We start from the raw sequence: 21,947 nt of genomic DNA on the forward strand, positions 1-21,947 counted from the left end.
CTGTGGCGAAAGAGAACTTGAAGTGTAACTCATCAGAAAATAGTTCCCACCAAATAACAGCAGGGGAAGGCTGGACATTCATTTCTTGTATTCAGCAGGTGAAAATGGGACTGGCAGGAAGCACAATGTGTTAGGAGATTAAAAGAAAAATCTTTCTCCAGAGTAAATTGTTTGGCTTAGCGATAGAAATAAGAAAACTGAAAAACAAAACAAACTCCAGAGAATGTAATTATACATCCCTGAACAGGCAGCCAGAGGGTAGAATCATGGCGTTTACCCTCTGCAAAATATTTTTTACTAATAATTATTTGAGATGAGGGGGGAAAGGAGTTAATACAGTGCAATTCCATAACACACACACATACACACACACACACTTACTTATGAGTACTTTTGAGCTAATGACTACAAAGAAGGTCAGTATTTTAACATTTTCCAATTCAAATTTTATGGGAAATTGAAACAGAGGAATATATATTGAAATCAGTCATGAGTCTCAGGTCATCCTTTAAGAAAAATATAGCTACTCCTTTCTTTTCATTTTTATAAATTTCAACAACTAGAAAACCTACATTATCATATTTCCTAATGAATACAGGACAATAATGACTTCAACTATGGAAGAACAGGCTTCAAAATATCCCCAGGTAATATACAAGGGATACTGTAACTTCTTTCTCATTCTTTAAAAGAGATGCTGAACTCAGGAATCCAGTTTCTCTGTAATTTTGTCTACATAGGAGACAGCCACTGTCTTCACGGTCTTACTTCTCCCTGTATTCAGGAGGTTAAGAATCTCTTTCAATATCCAAGGCAGTGGGAGTTGTATGTATGACAAATTGAAGTTTAGCCTCTACTCTTTTCAACAGTAGACAGACTCTGAGATAGCTGAACTTTAAAGTCTTAGGTACACACCACTGACTAGATTTTATTTCAGTATGAGCTCCCTCCCTACCACCATCTGGAACTAGTTTGTCTTTCTCACAAATACTTGAAGAAAATACAAAATGACCCCTATGGTTCTCTTTCAGAGCCTGGCAGCAATGACTCAATCTGACAGAGTTTCCCCCACAAGACTATGACTCCTGGCTGCTGCCCCGCAGCTGTCTCTGATTTAACCATCTACCCCCACCCACCTCTGCCCCACTGAATGGGCTGAGCACCGTCAGCAAAGAGGGACCTGCCTGTTAGCCCTGAGTTTACATGATACAGCTGGCATCTTTGGCTGAAAATAAGCATAGTCTCTCTTGTCAATCTATTCACACAGAAAACAATGTTTGTCTTACTGTAGGCTTCTTGAAGGAAAAACAAATGAGAAAAGAGATGTGAAGAGAGGTTTACGAATGATTAATATTGTAGGGGAATGGGTAATTTCAGCAGATTCTTAACTGCTCCAAAAGTTTGATGGAGGACATAAAATTTGGAGACTGTAGATGGCATGGATGTTTGGAGAGGTATGAGGATATTTTTTATTCAAGGGCTATGAAATTCCTACTACAGCTAAGTTTTGAGGTCACTTAAAATCAAGAAAGAACAAGAAAGAAAAGAGATCCTGTTAGTCATTGGAATGTGTTGGGAGCATCAAGTGGAAAGGCAGACAAAGCACTTATTTGCAAGTATTAAGCATCTGAGAGAGTGTATTTTCATTTCTTTTATCCATTAGGATTTGAGGCTATTTTGTATTTTCACAAAATAAATAAATATATATACATACATATATATATATATAATATAACAAGGAAATCTCAGTTAAAGTGAAAACTCCTAAGACTGTATGTCTTAAGATAAAGTCAAGAACATAAGTTCATCTTTGCCTAAAAGGGGACTTGAAGTCCTTTAGTAGATTTTGTGATATACTAAAGTTATCTATAGCCAAATTATATCTTCCAATTTTTTTTCAAGATAACGTCTTGAGGTGATTTTTTTCTCTTTCATCCAAGAATGCCCAAGAACATTATTTACTTATAAATAAGGAAATCTTTATTGAACCCATCACTTTCTATCTTCACAAATCTAAAGCTAACCATTCTTTAAGGCCAGCCCAAATGTTATATAGGGAACCTTCTCTCTCTCCTTTAAACAGATTAAATTGCTTCTCCTGGGGCACATCATATTTTGCCTAATTTGTATTATTATTTATATATGTGCCTTATCTTCCTCACTAGACAGTAAACTCTTAATGAGAAATATTCATCTTAGTCATCTTTCTGAAATCCATACTTCACATATATAAGGAGCATTCAATAAATATTTATTGTTCAAATATGAGCTAAGAGTTCAAATTGTTTAGAATTCTAATTTAGTCAACTTAAGGTTTATTTGTAGCAACATTTTAACTCGTATAATGCAATTACATTTTACAATTCAAGTTCCATGGACTTTTTTTTTTCTGATTTGTAATTTGTCCAATGTTAATGACCTAATGGTCTGTTCAGATTATATTGGGACACAGCTACAATGAGTATGGAATTAGTCTGAGACTGCCAATAGTCAGAGATTTAAAGAAATAGCTCATGGAATAACCCATTAGAAATAAATAAGAGTTCAAGTGAGAAATGAGACCATCAAGTTTTATGCAGGAACCTATTTCTGTATAAGCATTTGTTCTGTTAGATTCCTTCTGGAGCCTAGACCTTTAATTTTTTACCCTTTCAAAGGCTTTGTGTTCACTGTCAGATGTTAGAAGGTTTGTTTTCCAATTTGGAATATTAGGACTATGATCTCTGTTTGGGTCTTTGCTAAGTTTGTGTCATTATGGGCAAGATTTTTTCATATCTTAGAGAATTAGTCTATCACTCAATTGTCCACAAGTGAAGAGAATTACTTAGAAAAGTCTATCAATGAATATGTGAAAAATGACAGGAAAATACATGAAGCAAAGTCAGTGCACCTGTGTAAAAGTGACTATGTGTCCAGGACACAGTTATATGACAATGATCACAGTTATATATTTTCTGATATAAATCTATTAGTAGAAAGAAAAATTCAAAAGAAGTTTTGAAAGAAAGAGTATGAATAGGAAAAAGATTAAATAACTGATAATGTACAGTTTTACTAATCAACAGTTAAAAATATGATGGACACAAATAAATGTAAAATGTAAAGATCAAGCAGATAATAAATGGTTTGCTGCAAAATAAGTACAAATGAAAGAAACAACTGGCAATAAAGTCATTCTTTCAAATTCTTGACTTTTCCCTTCTCCTCCATGTCCACCAAATAAATAACAATTTGCTTCTGAAGAATAAGATTGTTTCATGCTCACTTGTACCTTGAAATTCAGCAGAACATAACAGAATTTGGAGCAAAATGGTTTGGTTTACAACCAGCTCTTACCCTGTATGATCTTCAGTTGCATTCTGTATAAAAGGCCTCTAGTAATAGCAGTGTTGTGAAATTAAATAAAGCGATACATATTTAGCCCTTAAAAGACTGTTACATACAAAGTTCTTGAAAACAAGTAAAAAAAATCAAATGAAGATATCAAATTTCCTTAACCAGTAATGATAAAATAACCAGTCGATCAGTAAACAGAAGGCATGTGAATCACTAAATCTAAATTAAACAAGTGTAAACATATACAAGGATTCGTCAAGAATTTCATGGAAAACATGTACTATAGGAAAACTGAGCATGAATTTTATTTTCTTCACCAAAACAAACATCCTTTAATTCCATTTTCCTACAAATTCTAACGTCTCCTCGTTTGACCTTGATAGACATCTGTAAGTGTAGTGAGAATGATGAAATAATGAGATAGAGACACAGGTAATCAACACACAAATGTAGGCAACAAGCTGGGAAATTAAAGATGAAAACACCTAATGTTCTTTTTTTTCTTTTTTTTAGCTTTCATTTAATGAATATAAATTTTCAAAGTACAGCTTATGGATTATAATGGCTTCCCCCCCATAACGTCCCTCCAACCCGCAACCCTCCCCTTATCCACTTCCTCTCCCCTTCCATTCACATCAAGATTCATTTTCGATTCTCTTTATATACAGAAGATCAGTTTAGCATACATTAAGTAAAGATTTCAACAGTTTGCTCCCACACAGAAACATAAAGTGAAAAATACTGTTTGAGTACTAGTTATAGCATTAAATCTCAATGTACAGCACACTAAGGACAAAGATCCTACATGAGGAGTAAGTGCACAGTGACTCCTGTTGTTGACTTAACAAATTGACACTCTTGTTTATGGCATCATTAATCACCCTAGGCTCTTGTCATGAGCTTCCAAGGCTATAGAAGCCCCCTGAGTTCACTGACTCTGATCATATTTAGACAAGGCCATGGTCAAAGTGGAAGTTCTCTCCTCCCTTCAGAGAAAGGTACCTCCTTCTTTGATGACCCGTTCTTTCCACTGGGATCTCACTCGCGGAGATCCTTCATTTAGGTTTTTTTTTTTCCCCCAGAGTGTCTTGGCTTTCCATGCCTGAAATACTCTCATGGGCATTTCAGCCGGATCCGCATGCCTTAAGGGCTGATTATGAGGCCAGAGTGCTGTTTAGGACATCTGCCATTCTATGGGTCTGCTGTGTATCTCACTTCCCATGTTGGATCATTCTCTCCCTTTTTGATTCTATCAGCTAGTATTTGCAGACACTAGTCTTGTTTCTCTGATCCCTTTGGTTCTTAGTCCTATCATTATGATCAATTGTGAACAGAAATTGATCACTGGGACTAGTGAGATGGCATTGGTACATGCCACCTCGATGGGATTGAATTAGAATCCCCTGGTATGTTTCTAACTCTACCGTTTGAGGTAAGTCAGCTTGAGCATGTCCCGAATTGCACATCTCTTCCCTCTCTTATTCCCACTTTTATATTTAACAGCGATCACTTTCAGTTAAGTTTCAGCACTTCAGAAGATGATATTGATTCTTCCAATCCATGAGCATGGAAGATTTTTCCATTTCTTGGTATCCTCTTCTATTTCTTTCTTTAAGGTTTTGTAATTTTCATCGTAGAGATCTTTAACGTCCTTGGTTAAGTTTATTCCAAGGTATTTGATTGTTTTTGTAGCTATTGTGAATGGGATTGATCTTAGAAGTTCTTCCTCAGCCATGGCATTGCCTGTGTATACAAAGGCTGTTGATTTTTGTGCATTGATTTTATACCCTGCTACTTTGCCAAAATCTTCTATGAGTTCCAATAGTCTCTTAGTAGAGTTCTTTGGGTCCTCTAAATAAAGAATCATATCATCTGTAAAGAGGGATAGTTTGAGTTCTTCCTTCCCAATTTGTATCCCTTTAATTTCTTTTTCTTGCCTAATAGCTCTGGCTAGAACCTCCAGAACTATATTGAATAGCAGTGGTGAGAGTGGGCATCCCTGTCTGGTCCAAGATCTCAGTGGAAATGCTTCCAGCTTTTCCCCATTCAATAGGATGTTGGCTGCGGGTTTTTCATAGATTGCTTTGATTGTATTGAGGAATGTTCCTTCCAAACCCAGTTTGCTTAGAGTTTTCATCATGAACGGGTGTTGTATTTTATCAAATGCTTTCTCAGCGTCTATTGAGATAATCATATGGTTTTTCTTCTGCAGTCTGTTAATGTGGTGTATCACATTGATTGTCTTGCGCACATTAAACCATCCCTGCATACCAGGGATAAATCCCACTTGGTCTGGGTGGATGATCTTGCTGATGTGTTGTTGCATTCTATTGGCGAGAATTTTATTGAGGATTTTTGCATCTATGTTCATTAGGGATATTGGTCTGTAATTCTCTTTCAATGCTGCATCTTTTTCCGGCTTAGGAATTAAGGTGATGCTGGCTTCATAGAAAGAATTTGGGAGGACTCCCTCTTTTATGATTGTTCTGAATAGTTTGAGAAGAATTGGAGTCAGTTCTTCTTTAAATGTCTGGTAGAATTCAGCAGTGAATCCATCTGGTCCTGGGCTTTTCTTTGTTGAGAGGGCCTTTATTACTGTTTCAATTTCTGTCTCAGTTATGGGTCTGTTTAGGTTTTCGATGTCTTCCTGGTTCAATTTAGGTAGGTTGCATGTGTCCAGGAATCTATCCATTTCTGATAGGTTTCCCTGTTTGCTGGCATACAAGTCCTTGTAGTAATTCCTGATGATTCTTTTTATTTCTGCACACCTAATGTTCTTAAGCCCATAAAACCCCATACTCTTTGAAACATTTTTATTTATAAAGGAAACAGAATAAAAAGTCCACAAATAAAACAAAAAACCAGAGTTACTTTGTTGTCTGACTGACAACCAAGTTAAAGGTCCACATTATTTTGAATCCAGTAGCCTGAGTAACAGTCCTTTAATTCAAATGTTCATCCCTTAATAAATTAAAATCCATCTTTTGAGTATCCTAACATTTCTTGTCAGCATGCTTTATTGGCTGAATCCAGCAAGTGTATATCGATCTGTTTGCTTCTCTTATTACTCATAATTGATCCTGGAAAAGAAGCCCCGAAAGGCTCACTCATGCCAATGTACCCTTTAACTCCAATGTCTGAAAACCTTCTTTATCATATTGAGTCTACCTTAATTGGTGCCATTTGTTTCAGAGGGAATTGGATCACCAGGGATTGTCTAAAGTTTGTATTTACTAATATAACCATTATGTTAAGATTTGCTGCACTATCTTAGTTGCTTCTTAAGCCTCAAATGCCTGAGGTAGATATGCTACCTATGTGTCTTTAATATGAGTCGTGGAAGGTGTGCAATTGTTATAAAAACGAGTTATTGATAGTCCTGAGAATCTATGATTAAAAGAGAGAAATTCCCAAGGGCAGGTGTTTGGCTTAGCTGTTAAAGATGCCAGTGGGTGCCTCAATCCCAGTCCTGGCTTCACTTGGATCCAGTCTCCTGCTAATGTGCAAACTGGAGGGCAGTGACTGAGGCCCATCCTTATGGAGACCTGGATTGAGATCTTGGCTTTAGGTTTCAGCTGTTCGGGTCCTTGTGGGCATTGCAGAAGTGACCCAGAAGATGGAAGCTCTCTCTCAAATAAATAAATAATATCCTTTTAGAATAACGATGTTTCCAGAGTTACAAAAAAATCTAAATCATGAAAAGCTTCAGAAAACAGGTTTCATATGGCCTGATTTCATTATGATTCTTTTAGATATGAGTTTTCATTATAAATGCAAAAGTATACACTGATTTTTAATCCACTTAAATTTTGATTATATACGTTTTAATGTTCTTCCTTCATGTATAAATATCAATACAATATAGAATTTTGATAAAATGAGTTAGTCAACCATGCAAGTCTTTTCAAGCTCTTGATGCTAAGAACACTGTTAGCAATGACTTCTGTTTCAAAACTCCAGTAAAATACAGTTCTCTGTTTATCATTGCTAGCCAGGAAGCTTGGATATGTTCAAAACCCATGAAAAATTCTTCCTCCAAAGAAAACAGTGAACCTATAGACCTATAGACTGTTATTGCTGGGTACCTTTGCATAGTGCTGAGAGAATACACTGTATGGTGTATGTTAATATTTTACTGAATTTATTTTTAATGAATTCTGTGACAAAGAAACCATGTTTCCCAAAGTATAGAAGTGTACACTGTAGTGATTGTCCATTTTTATTTCTAAATAAGTATCTCTTCCCATATTCCTTCCCTTTTCTATGAACACATCAAACAGTTGAGTGCTAAAATGAATTATGTGACACTAAGACCCCTGTAAAGATACAAACAGTCCCTTAACCATCTTTCAATTCCCCAGGGGTCATGTGAGGCTGACAGAGTCAGCTTAGAGAGGGTGGCTCACTGGCTGCACTCTCTTATGGTGCCCATATGACCCAGCCAATGACCCTCTCAGAGAGTTTATATAGGCTTTGCTTTTTTCTACCAAAAACTAAGTCAGGACCTTATATAACTTATTACCAAAATTGGCATTTTTTTAGTATGAAAAGTTTAAGGGAGATAGGTTTGTTCTCATTTTTATTTCTGTTTTAAGAGTAGCAAGAAACTTGATTTCCAGCATCCCCTGGGGAAGACAGAGTGGAAAAGGAGAGCCACATGCTGAAAACCATGGAGAGGCCTTGTCTCAGTTCTCCTGCAAAGAGGAAATACTTTGTCTTGTTGTGCTTGGACAATGTGTTGCTATACAGCCTGCAAATAAGACTCCACTGTGTGCATAAGCAGATTCTTCTGTTGACCAAAATCATCAGTGTGCTTATTTCTCCCCACAATTAGCATGAGATAGAGTCCAAACTCCTGATCATGGATTATGGTCCTCTGCTATCTGTAGCACAATGAACCTCTATATACAAGATATTTGCTGGGTTCTAAATGAGACCAGCTCTCTCTCAACTCTGTTTTTGTCAGCATTGTTCCCTCTGACTGGAATCTCAACACCTTCCTCCTTCAGCCAACATTTTCCATACTGGCCTTGCAAACATTTAATAATATTTCACAAATCTCCAGGGTATACCCTGTGAAACCTTCTGGGTCCCCTTCTATGTCCTCCAAGGAATTCCATCCACCACAACCTTGATAGAATTGACCATTTTCTTTAACGCCCACTGGGAGTCCAATCTCCAGGCTTCTTACCCAGAGGCTATGAATGTGGATTAGAAACACCCAGAAATGTAAGCAAAATTTTGTGCTTCTTCCTTATTGTGGTGAAAGTGTGCATATCTCCATCAAATTATTATAAAGATCCATAATTCCTTGATGAAAAAAAAAAAAAAAACAAGACAAAAAACTAAACACAGACTAAAATATACTACAGCTGAAGAAATTTTTTAAGTTATATAATGTTATGTAATATAAGTATATTTCCTGCTTGCTACCTTCTCCTGAACAGCTAACCCCATTAAAAGTAACATGCATGTGGCAAGGATGTGGGGGAAAAGGGTACCCTAATTCACTGTTGGTGGGAATGCAAACTGGGAAAGCCACTGTGGAAGACAGTTTGGAGATACCTCAGAAATCTGAATACAGTCATACCATATGACACAGCCATCCCATGCCTCGAAATTTACCCAAGGGAAATGAAATTGGCAAATAAAAGAGCTACCTGCAGCACCATGTATATTGCAGCTCATTAGACAATAACTAAGACATGGAATCAATCTAAAGGCCTGTCAATGGAAGATTGGATAAAGAAATTATGGGATATGTATTCTGTGGAATACTGCACAGTAAAAAAAAATAAGGTTCAGTCATTTGCAACAAAATGGAGGAATCTGAAAAACATCAACTTAGTGAAATAAGCCAGTCCCAAAGGGACAAATATAATATGATCTCCCTGATCTGTGAGAGCTAACTGAGTACCTAAAAAGAAACCTGCAGAAATGAAATTGACACTATGAGAAGCAATGACTTGATCAGCCCTTGTTCTGACTGTTGAGGAACAGCTTATTATTTTATTTTTTTACTATTTTATTTCTTTACTTACTACCACTGTTGAACTCTTTACTTAACACAGAATTATTCATAGGTATTTAAATCCAATTGAAAATTGATCCCTGTAAAAAATGAGTGGTAATAAGAGAGGGAGGAGATGTACAGTTTGGCACATGTTCCCACAGACTTACCCCAAGAGTAAAGCTAAATACTTGCCACAGAAGTCAGTGGAGGATGGCCCAAGTGCTTGGGCACCTGCACCTGTGTGGGAGACCAGGAGGAAGCACCTGGCTCCTGGCTTTGAATCAGCATTGTTCCAGCTGTAGTGGCCATTTCGGGGGGTGAATCAACGGAAGGAAGACCTTTCTCTCTGTCTCTCTATCTGTGTCTAACTCTATCTGGCAAATTAAAAAAAAAAAAAAAAAAACTTGCCATGGGACTCCAAATCCCATTAAGTTGGGTGGAACTAATGCCATCTTACTAGTTAAAATGATCATTTTAAGTGCATAACTGATCATAATATAGGAATAAATGTCAAAGAGATCACATAAATAAGACCAAGTGTCTGTCAATAACAATAGATAAAATTAAAAAGGAGAGAATGATCCAATGTGGGAAGCATGCCACACGTTAGATTCATAGAATGACAAATGCCCTAAACAGCACTCTGGCCTCAGAATCAGCCCTTAAGGCATTTGGATCTGGCTACAAAGCCCATGAGAGCACTTCAGGCATGGAAAGCCAAGACACTGTGGCAAAAAATGGCCTACATAGAAGATCTCTGTGAGTGAGATCTCAGTGGAAAGAAGGGGCCATTAAAGAAGGAAGTACCTTTCTCTAAAGGGAGGAGAGAATTTCCACTTTGCTTTTGGCTCCATCTAAATACTGACAGACTTTGTGGACTCAAAAGACTTCCATAGCCTTAGCATCTCATGATAAGAGCCTCAGGTGTTCACTGACATCATAAATAAGAATGTCAATTGTTAAATCAACAACAGGAGTCACTGTGTACTTGCTCCCCATGTAGGACCTCTGTCCTTAATGAGTTGTACTATGAGAATTAACTGTAAAAGTTGTCTTCAACTAGTACTTTATATTTTGTGTGTCTGTGTGGGTACAAACTATTAAAAACTTTACTTAGTACAGAGTTGATCTTCTGTATATAAAGATAATTAAAAATGAATCTTCATGAATAGGATGGGAGAGGGAGTTGGAGGTGGGATGGGAGTGGGGGTGGCAGGGCAGGTATTGCGGGAAGAACTTCTATATTCCAAAAGCTGTACCTATGAAATTTATATTTATTAAAAAAACTTTATAGAAAAAAGTAGTATGCATGGTGTCTGATTTTGTTACCAATGGGTCATTTCTGCATTAGCATCACCTTGACATAATTGGTAGAATTGAGATACTTAGGTTTATGTCAAGATAAGAACCTAGGATGTGGAACTGAGAAAGAGACATATACTTTAAACAAACATCCTTGTTGAATATATTCACACTCAAGTTTGGAAAAAACTGGCATGTTTCCAGGGAAATAACAATAACATGAAGGACATTTGATGGCTGGCTGGTTAGATGAATGAATGCTAACTCAGATTTCAAAAGAACTACAATAACTTTTAAGAGGACACTTTTAGTAAAGCTATGTAGATGGAAGCAAAGCTATATTCCATTAAAAGAAATGAACAAGATAGATATTGTGTCTATTTTATTACTATTTTATTTGCTTGGCATTATGTGAAATGAAAATTCTTGCACATCATTTGCAGGTAGAGATAAAAGAAACAGAAGAATCTTCACATGACTAGTAAATCTAGTGAAGTGAATCTTATCCAAGCAACAACCCCATGAAATAAAGGACATAGTGCTTTATTAAAAAATCTTTCATAAAAATTTTCATATGCTGTCCTATAATAAACCTCAGAAGGCAAGAATTTTGACTTACTGGTCCCTGAATTTCAGGCTTCAGGATCAATAGTTGCAACACACTAGTCATCTCTGTTTATTTATTTCCATACAAAAAATCTTTGTTGGTATGTTTTTCATGTATTCATAAAGTAGTATGTCCTTTCCAGACCCATGCCAAGCATTATGAAGAGATCCGTGCCCTTGCAGAGGTGAACATAGGCTAACAGACCAGCCAATTACAACCTGGTGAGGTAAGGGCTCTGATAAAGATAAGCACACAGCACAGCCCATGAAGAGGTTCCTTATCCATTCTGTACTCATAGACTTAGCTAAGTCTTCAAGGATAAAGAAAATCAAGTCAGAAGAAGAGATTACACACTTGAAGGATGGGTTTTGGTTTCTATGGTGTTTTGTTTCACCCAGTGGCTTGCACAGTGTTGTCACTCATGTTTAATGAACAAAGTGATCAAAATTGTGAGGGGAAAACATAATGCGAGGAAAGGGCATTTCATAGGTGTTGTTCTCACTAATTGCAGTCTTTCTTCCATGTGTTCCTGGTTGGCTGGACTGCTTTGCTCTTAACACCATGGTTGGCCGTTACCCACTGAAGTTCTATGCTTAGGCAACGCCTAAGTACTTGTAATTTGCGTAATAAGTGATACTGTGTCATATTTCTGAGCCCTCACTTAAGCTGTTCTCTGCTCTACCCCAACTCTAAATTAGTCTCCAGTTAAATTTTATTGCCGTATTTTTTATGTCAATTTAGGTCAATCTTCCAATATATATCAGCACCCTTTTTTCATGTCACATTTGTATTTTTAAAATTTTGTTTACTTATTTTTACTTATTTTAAAGTAGCGAAATAGATACAGAGCGAGAGCGAGAGCAAGAGAGAGACAGAAGGAAAAAAGAGAAAAGAGAAGAGGAGAGGTGAAGAGGGGAGGGAGGGGGAGGGGAGGGGAGTGTTGAGAGGAGAGGAGAGGAGAGGAGAGGAGAGGAGAGGAGAGGAGAGGAGAGGAGAGGAGAGGAGAGAAATCTTCCTTTTTCTGGTTCACTCCCCAAATCCTTGCAACCACCAGAGCTGGGCCAAGTGAAGCCAGGAGCCTGAAACTCAACTCAGGTCTTCATGTTGATGGCAGAGACCCAAATACTTGAGGTATCATCCACTTCCTCCCAGAACACACATTAGTAAGAAACTGGAATCAGAAGCAAAGTTGGCACTTGAACACAAGCACTTCAGTGTGGGATGTGGGCATCCCACGCAGCATCTTAAACACTGGGCTAAACAGCCACCCCCATGCATATCTTTTTTAGGGAACTGTGCTCAAGGCATTGTGATCACCTGCCTGCTATCCACCCACTCCTGTAACATCACGCATGTGATGTGTACACATCCATGAATATACACATGCAGTACTCGACTGAAATATCTGCAGACATTTTATCCTAGGATAACATGTAACTGACAACATAACAAATATGTAATTCAGGGAAGACAGAGCCTCATTTTTTGCAGTGGTAGATAGCACTAGGGGAGTCCAGAGCAGTGCTCACAATACATTCCCTTTGCACGATTTCCTGCAGGCAGTGCTAGTTGGTTGTTGCAACATAGGCCAACACATAGCATAGCATAGCAGTTATCTGAGTTCTAGCATCACTCATCCTGTAACAGGGATCCACTGGGAATTCTTAGACTTGACAGCACTAGGACACTTGTTTTTTGTCGGGTTGAAAAAATTTAAGACTATAGCAGCTGACATTAGCCTGCTTTAAAGTCCAGAGATTTTTCTTGACACCTAGAAGACCTGGAGAAGGTACACAGTGGCTTTGTAAGACTGTGTCTTGTCCATTTCTCTGAATATCTAGACAGTGTTTTTCCTCATTAATATTTCATGTCAGTCAAGAAGAATAAAATATAAACGTTGTTAACTTAAAAAAATTCTTCCTATGTTTAGAAAGTAGACACAATATAAATCATCGTCTAAAAAGAAGTAACACCTCAAATTGAAGAAATCATTTGAAAATGCAGGTAAAACTACTCAAAACCTTGAGTTTGAAAATCTATTCTAGAAATTAAAGAGAGAGCAACTGGCAGGAGAGTCCTGATATTTTTATGGTGTCTTCAGAAGAGAATGGCTGCAAAAAAATAACTTTTCTCTTAGTATTTCAACACATCTGCTACTGGCTTCAGCCAGGGCCATATGACCCAGAGGATCAGAGAAATGAGAAACATTTCACTAAGAAAAGTGAAACAACTTTTCCAATACGTACAAAAATGTAGGCTCAAATTTACATGAGAGGCTCAAGAGAATTCTTTTCAATCCACACGAATTTGTTTTGTCCTTGAAATACACACATGGCATGGGAGTTTAATGACTCAAAAAATACTGGAAAAAAATAGATTCATGCAATTTTACTCCTGAGGATCAGAGATTTGGAAAAGTAAAGCAACTTGTCCAAGATCATTCACAAAAGTAACTGCAGATTCAAGTCTACAGCTCATGCCTCTGGATTCCCTACACACTGTTTTACACATTATATCAAAAGACTTCCCAGTAAAGTCACAGCCAAAAATTAACCTGATGTAGAAATACAGTTAAAAGCCAAATGATTTTCAACACTTTTTAAAGTTTGGTAAAAATGGTTTGCTCCTCTCTTTGTGTAGAATGTTTTCTAGGGTGAGGCTTATGATAGCATCAATTAGTCAGTTCAGTTCTGCTCTAATAGTATCATTGATCTCTAGCATATAATAAGACAATAAAGTACAAATATCCCAAAATACGTACATTTTATAGTCAGATTATAACTTGCTTGTTATAAATGGCTAACATTATCATGTAGACTTAACTGATACAATGCTCTATTGGTTAAAAGAAAGATCCATTATACCAAAGGATTTATCATTGTTAACACTATAAAAAGTAATTAATTTTAGAAATACAACTGTTCCCTGGATCTGAAGAAAAAAAATCACATGAAAATCAATTTCTAATAAAATCTTAATTAAAATTATACCATCCCAGCATTAAAGCTATAAATTTCTTTGTTTAGTTTTCTTTTTCTTTATATGCCCGAGTAGTACAGGGTGCTTCAAAAAGTTTAAGAAGATAAGATTAAAAGATAACTTTAATTTTGTGAAAAAGGACTTTGAAACCCATACATAGTTTTGGTTTTTTTTTTTTTTTTTTTTTTTGTAGGAAACACTTTCCATGAACTAGTGAAGACCTCTCACACAAATAATTTATTTCCAACTGGTAAAATAGTAGTTTTTAAACTATGTTCTACTGATTCTTTTTTTTTTTTTTTTTTTTTTTTTTTTGACAGGCAGAGTGGACAGTGAGAGGGAGAGACAGAGAGAAAGGTCTTCCTTTTTCCGTTGGTTCACCCCCTAGTGGTCACTGTGGCCGGCGTGCTGCGACCCGCGCACCGCGCTGATCCGATGGCAGGAGCCAGGTGCCTCTCCTGATCTCCCATGGGGTGCAGGGCCCAAGCACTTGGGCCATCCTCCACTGCACTCCCGGGCCACAGCAGAGAGCTGAACTGGAAGAGGAACAACCAGGACAGAATCCGGCGCCCTGACCGGGACTAGAACCCCGTGTGCCGGATTCTAGGCAGAGGATTAGCCTATTAAGCCACAGTGCTGGCCCTCTACTGATTCTTAAAAAAGGATTTATTTATTTATTTGAAAGGCAGAGTTACAGAGAGAGGCAAGAGAGAGAGAGACAGAGAGAGAAAGAGACACCTTCCATCAACTGGTTCATCCCTGCATGCGTCCAATGGCCTAGGCTAGGCTGGGTCACAACCAGGAGGCAGGAGTTTCTTCCAGGTCTCCAATGTGAGTGCATGGGCCCAAGTACTTGGGCTATCTTCTGCTGTTTTCCCAAGCAGATTAGCGGAACTGAATTGGAAGTGGAACAGCTGGGATGTGAATTGGTGCCCATATGGGATGCCAGTGTCATAGGCAGTGGATTAACCTGATATGGCACAATGCCAGCCCCTCTAATGATGTTTCAGACACTATCAAGGTGAAGGCCAAAGAGGCATGCTCAAAACCCCATCAAAGCAAGTCAGCTTTACATACTGTATATTTTATCTTCCTTTGTGAGATATTTTTTCCTGAGAAAGTACATAATCCACTGGAAAAATAAAAACAAAACCTTACAAAATGAATTAAACTTAGTCCAACCAACTATGGGACAAACAGAACGTTTTTAACTTTGGATGGTACACAATGGGAAGTGCACATTATCATTTTTATAACATTCTTGTCAAAAGCTTTAACCTGGGGGCTGCCACTTGTGACTCCAAGATGCTAGATTGGAGCACCGGTTCAAGTCCTAGCTGCTCCACTTCCAATTCAGCTTCTTGCTAATACATCTAGAAAGTAAGGCTGTAAGTTTACCAAACACAAGGTTGTTTGCATACTCTTCATGATTAAAGGATACCATTCTTTTTTTTTTTTTTTTTTTTTTTTTTTTTTTTTTACAGGCAGAGTAGACAGTGAGAGAGAGAGACAGAGAGAAAGGTCTTCCTTTGCCGTTGGTTCATCCTCCAATAGCCGCCGCTGCCGGCATGCTGTGACCTGCGCACTGGGCTGATCCGAAGGCAGGAGCCAGGTGCTTCTCCTGGTCTCCCACTCGAGTGCAGGGCCCAAGCACTTGGGCCATCCTCCACTGCACTCCTGGGCCATAGCAGAGAGCTGGCCTGGAAGAGGGGCAACCGGGACAGAATCCGGCAGCTGGACCAGGACTAGAACCCAGTGTGCCTGCGCCACTAGGTGGAGGATTAGCCTGTTGAGCCGTGGCGCCGGCCAAGGGATACCATTCTTAAAGACAAGAAAACAACATATAAAATAGGTGACTTCCCCAAGGTACACTGTATGTTATCAGCTTGGTTAATCTGAGAACTCTGCTTATCAGTATCTGCTTGTTGTGGGATTCCTAGCCAGAGCTGGCCAAGAGGGGACATTGTGTGAGGTTTGGAAGGTGGAAGTGAAGCAGCGCCCTGACTCTCAGGAAATCATCAGAAAGGATGAGGTCCAAAGGCAGAGGTGCTAGAAGTGTCACATTGTCCTTTCCTCTACCCAGCATTCAGCTTGGCTTCCTGATTCTGGCGATGGCTCCAAGACCCACCACAAGTTGCTTGACCGTCAGACCACTGGTAACACTGGCACAGCAAGGTACCAGCTCTTTATAGAACTCTCCTTCTAGGGTCCCACGTTGGCAGCTGGACCAGCTCAGCTGGGTTCCTGAATTCCCTGTACACTGTGGCTTGTGCACGATGCCAAGTTCCAAGCATCCAATTCAAACTTATTTCAATACTGCCCATCACGTTTCCCCGACTGAACACAACTGATAAAACTATCCAGGGGTGAAACCAGCTGTTTCCCAGCCTCCCTGTCTTTGATTCCTTTTCAATCAGAGTTCTGTCCAGTGGACCACAGCATTTCTTCAAACCCACAGTTACTCTGTACTTCAAGATGTTTGTTGTGGTGGTGTGTTTGATATAACTAAATATATGTTTCAGGACCAACAAATCTTTCATGAGAAGGAAAAGATCTCTGTAATCCTTAAACTGTGGAAGCTCTCACATATTTACTAAAGATAAAATTTATCAAAAAATTGAAAGGCTATAAAAATAGAAAGGGATTGACTATGTAGTTCTATGTTAGACAATAATTTTTGACTTGCAAGGAACTTTACATATCCTAGAAAATAGATTGTGGTTGCTGGATTGTTTGATACATAGTATGATGGATCCACAGGAACAGAGAGCATCCAAGTGGGCCTCTGGGAAAGCAGTGTAGGGAGATTCATGTGGGGGTGGGGTGAAGGGGTTCTGCAGCAGTGTGAAGGAAGCAAGAATGAGCAAAGGGAAAAATAGGCCTTGTATGCAGCCAAAGTACAGGCCATAGTGAGTCACAGGTGGAACCCTGGGCCTTGGATTGCTCTTCAGGATTGCTGTGAGCCATGCTGTGAGGAAAAAGGGCCATTGTTATACTCCTGTATGGATCCGTCACTGGGTGTGAGCTGTCTGCAGAAAGGAGCAGTGGTCTTGGGTGATGTGCTCTCCTCAGCCACAGGCAGTGCCTGAAGTGTGGGCCTCAGGGCAAGCATTAAGCCAACAACATTCCTGGGAAGTAGAAAGCTGAGTACCTCAATTCTGCAGGGGAGGATGGACTGGCATATCACAGAATATATCATGTACCACCACAGGTGGCACAGAAGACTGCTAGTATTAATAAAGTAAATTGGCCTCTGTACCAGTATATTTGAATCCCCAAGTAAAGGGCTGCAACCTAACTTTTGTACATAATCAAACTAAAACCCTAATTTCATTATTTGCCCTTGTAACAAGTAGCTGGGTCCCAGCCAATCACAGCACTGAGCTTCAATAGTAGGCAGCCAACTGTTCAAGCCATGTTCAAATAGGGCAAACCCCAACCTGGAACCAATCCAACTTTCTCATGGGTGCTTTCCATGTGTCACTTCACTTTTTCCATCCATAAATGCTTTTCAGATCACATTGCAAGTGGGAGTCTCCCTGAATCTACCCTGGTTCTGAGAACTGCTCAATTTATGAATCTTTCCTTAAATTTAATTGGAAAAAGTTTTTCCTTTGACACTGGGATAAGAAAGAATCTTAAAGATTTAAGAGGTATTTATCTGGGGCCAGTGCTGTGGCATAGTGACATAGCGGGTAAAGCTGCCACCTGCAGTGCCGGCATCCCATATGGGCGCTGGTTCGAGTCCTGGATGCTCTACTTACAAGCCAGCTCTCTGCTATGGCCTGGGACAGCAGTCCTTGGGCCCCTGCACCTGCGTGGGAGACCCTGAAGAAGCTCCTGACTCCTGGACTCAGATTGGCCCAGCTGCAGTTATCACAGACATTGGGGAGTGAATCAGTGGATAGAAGACCTCTCTCTCTCTCTCTCTCTCTCTCTCTCTATATATATATATATATATATATATATAGCCTCTCTGTAACTCTGCCTTTCAAACAAATCTGAAAACAAAAGAGGTATTCATTTGACAGAGTAAGGTGTGTAGAGATATTGAGGGTTTAGGGAGATTGCAAGTAGTTCCTGGAACAGACTCAGCACCACAGTGGTGAGTAACTGTAGGGGAAATCTACGGCAGTAGCAGCTGGATGAGTAAGTAGCGAGCAAAGGACCTTCATGGTAGATTTTAGCTTCGAGATATTTGAACGTTGTTGAAATACACGGATGAGGGAAAAGACCAAGTCTGATCGTGTGTTGGGAAAATCATCCCAACAATATTGTGGAAGATCTATTTGAGAGTGTTACAGCTAGAGACAGGAAGTCTCTATAATAGTGTGGGTGTTAGATGATAAGTATTGAATAATACTCCCTCCCTAGAGGAGATACTTAATAATTTCACATTGATGGTGTGCTATTTCACATGATATGTTTATCATGACACTCCTACATTATTTTTTTTTGTATTTATATTCTCTTGAGTACTATAGATTTTGCCTTCTGTCTGAAAAAATTATCAATTTGGATTTCCTTGGAGGATAAAGAAAACTACATGTATCACACATACATTTGTATGCTTCTTTGCAGCACTTATTTTTAGTATGTGTTAAGAGTATGAGAAAAGTTTTATTTTTTACTTTTAAATGTTTTCTTTATTTGAGAGACAAGGACACACAGAGACAGAGCTCCTATCCACTAATTCACACCACCCCCCACCAAAACACCCACAGCAATTGGAGAAGGGACAGGGCTGAAGCTGGGAACTCAATCCAGGTCCCCTGCACGGGAGGCAGAATTCAATCATCTGAGCCATTGCTGCTGACTTTCAGTGTCTGAAATTAGCAGGAAATGGGAGCCTAGAGCTGGAGCTGGTAATTGAACCTATACTCTCTGTTGTGGGGGGTACAAGCCTCCTAACCAGCCTCTTAATTGCTAAGCCAAATGTCCAAACTGTTTTCTTTTTATTTCTCAATTAAATCTGTATACCATGGTTAAACATATTCCAAGTATTTTCAAAATAAAAATTCCAAGACAGAATTTGAAAGAGGAAAACAGGAAGATGAAAATATTTTAAAAAGCCTAGCATGAATTCCATAGTTTTAAATTTTAGTTGGAATTTCATTGCATCAGAATAAATTGACCAAATCCTCAATTCTTTAAAATATGCCTAATACCACCCATTTCAAAAAGACATTATGAAAGTCAATGATTCAAGTGTTAAAGTTAATTCTTAAATTATAAAGCACAAGGCACATCTTAGCATGATTATTCTACCTAACTTATCACAGAGAAGTGGCCTGATGCAGAGGGAAGAGGAATGAATGGAGAAAAAGCACAGCAAGACAATGATGGACACCTGGAATCTATCCCTTGCCACGTGTGACATTCCTGGTTTCAGAGAAATAGCAGTGGGCATGAAAAACGCTGCTGGGAGGGAGAAAAGCCACAAGGGGTTAGCTTCCCTTGTTCAACCACTGCTCCACTTTCTTTGAATGAGTGAGTAACACCACTTTATAGCAGGCTTACGCTAGCTAATCTACCAGAGTGGGCATTGCGTTTTCACAAGTGCTGACTCTCCGTCTGAAGGGTATGCGCCTCATCCTAGATGAGAAGACATACTTGTTGTCATAGATTCATACCATTCGGGTGAGGATACAGAATCACATAGATGTTGGAGGATGAGAAGCACTCAATGAAGCCGGTGGGGCACTGTACACAGGAGGTAAGTATCCCTTCCTCCAGAAGATGCTAGAATGACACTTATATCATATACCCTGAGGCCTACTGCGGATGCCAAGAATCCTCCTAACCTTGCCCAACAGTCTCGGTCTCCTTACCACTACTGCAGCATTACACTCACATGCACACACATGTACACACATACATACACAGAACCACCTATGAAGAACCAAGAGACACTCTGGAAAGGAACCAAAGAAAATTCTTCAGGAGCCTAGAAAAAGACTAAACTAATTATTTGCTAGTCCTATTGTCAAGCTGTCTGACATTAGCCAAGTTTCATATAGTTTCAAGTTTCACTTCAAAACATTTACATAAGAGTACCCCTGATGTTTTACAGTGGTTTTCCTTGTTATAAAACTCTCAAAATATTGACCTCCTTGGAAACATTTCTTCTTACACTCCATTGCATTTTATAAATATCTCTTCTTTGGTTTCTTGAGTTGCCATTAAGTACACCCTGGCTCCTCCCATGAGAATCTCAACTCTTTACATCTAGTTTTTGTCCTCTATTGTGGTGACATCATCACTATTTGTTAAGAAAATGATTATTGTGTCTCCAAGGTTCCATCCCCATACGTAATCCATTAAAATAAAATGAGTTGTGCCATGAAAAAGATGCAGATTCAAACCCCTAAGGAATTGTATGTCCTGAGAAGACAAATAAGCAACAGAAACAACTCAACACGGAAATAGCTATACTGATTGGAAGGAAAAGCATAAAGCTTTCGTTGCAATCATTACAATCTGTTTCAGGCACTACGTAATTGTGTTTATAAGCCAACAGAGTCACAATGTTGAGAGCTAAAAATCAGTGTGGCTCCAGTTTACTGATTATGAAGCTGAGGTACACAGAGTGAAAAAACCTGCCATTTGCCAAGTATTGAATTAATAGATAGTGGTATAAAAGTCACTAAGATGTCTTTCCTGGTCTCAAAGAATGCTGGTCACATTTTGAGCAGCCTTGTTTGTAACAAAGCTTGGCTGTGAGGCCTGTAAGACTAGAGACCTCCTCACTGACTGCCAAATGGCCAATGCCTAAGAGTTCCTGGAACAGAGATGTTACACAGTAAGTGCTTGCGGAATGAACAGCACATCATTTCCTTAGTCACACTTCTGTCAGCTTTTTTTTCGAATGCACGGGCTGCTCACTGAAAATATAATGATCAAACATACCTTGGATTCAGTATATCAATTTTTACATCTGCAATGATGTATTTGGATTTTTCCCTTCATGCTATTTACCAAAAATAACCTCTAAATTCTGCCCCATCTTGTCTTTAAATTAAATTGGAAATACAAAATTGTACTATTAACACTTTTACGAAATTGGAAAAGCCTAATTTAAGGAAGGCAAATAAAGTAGAACTAGAAATTCCTCTGGTAGAAGAGAAATTACTTATTTCAAGCCAGTGTCTTCTCTGTTATCAGTGCGCATGAATCCCTTGCACTTTCATCACAATAATTGCCCAAGAACAATGATATTAAGTTTCATTTAATTTACTCTCCTTTGAAATTTGAGCCAACACAACAGGCAGTCAGTTTATGTAAGCTGAAATGTAAAACCTTTTAGAAATCTTTGCAGGCTTTGCTGTGTTTCTGTGTCATCAGCCTAGACAAACTGATTTTCCTTTTGAAGGATGATCTTTTTTGTTTCATTTGATTTTTTTCGCACTTTTCCAACAAACCTGTTAAATGGCTAGGTCAAAGGTCATTGAGCAGGATACTGAAACAGGACTTACCTGTAGTTTTGCTTCTCATTTCCTATGTGGAACCTGTCATATTGTGAATAGGCCCGGTTTCCTTCCCAGTCCATTAACTCGATTCTTAGTGTATACTGCCTCTGACTGGTTATGGCAAAAATAAATTCATTTCCAAGCCAATATTCGCCAGAGGGATTTCCAAAACCCTGGGAAGAAAGATAAAGATGTAGTTATTTCTTTAGAGCGAAACTCTTTTCATGTTCAGCATTTAACT

General features: G+C 38.7%; 1 protein-coding gene across 2 annotated transcripts in view; it reads right to left on the reverse strand.

Annotated features, from left to right (window-relative positions):
- The window catches only part of ANGPT1 (angiopoietin 1), a 253,480-nt gene that overhangs the window by 20,240 nt on the left and 211,293 nt on the right, over positions 1–21,947 (reverse strand). For both annotated transcript variants that reach the window (XM_008255828.4, XM_008255827.4), the window contains exon 7: positions 21,713–21,879. In XM_008255828.4, coding sequence (XP_008254050.1) covers positions 21,713–21,879 — 167 coding nt within the window. The remainder of the gene's footprint in view (positions 1–21,712; positions 21,880–21,947) is intronic.

Source organism: Oryctolagus cuniculus, chromosome 6 (assembly GCF_964237555.1).
Source record: "Oryctolagus cuniculus chromosome 6, mOryCun1.1, whole genome shotgun sequence".
Classification (NCBI taxonomy): Eukaryota; Metazoa; Chordata; class Mammalia; order Lagomorpha; family Leporidae; genus Oryctolagus; species Oryctolagus cuniculus.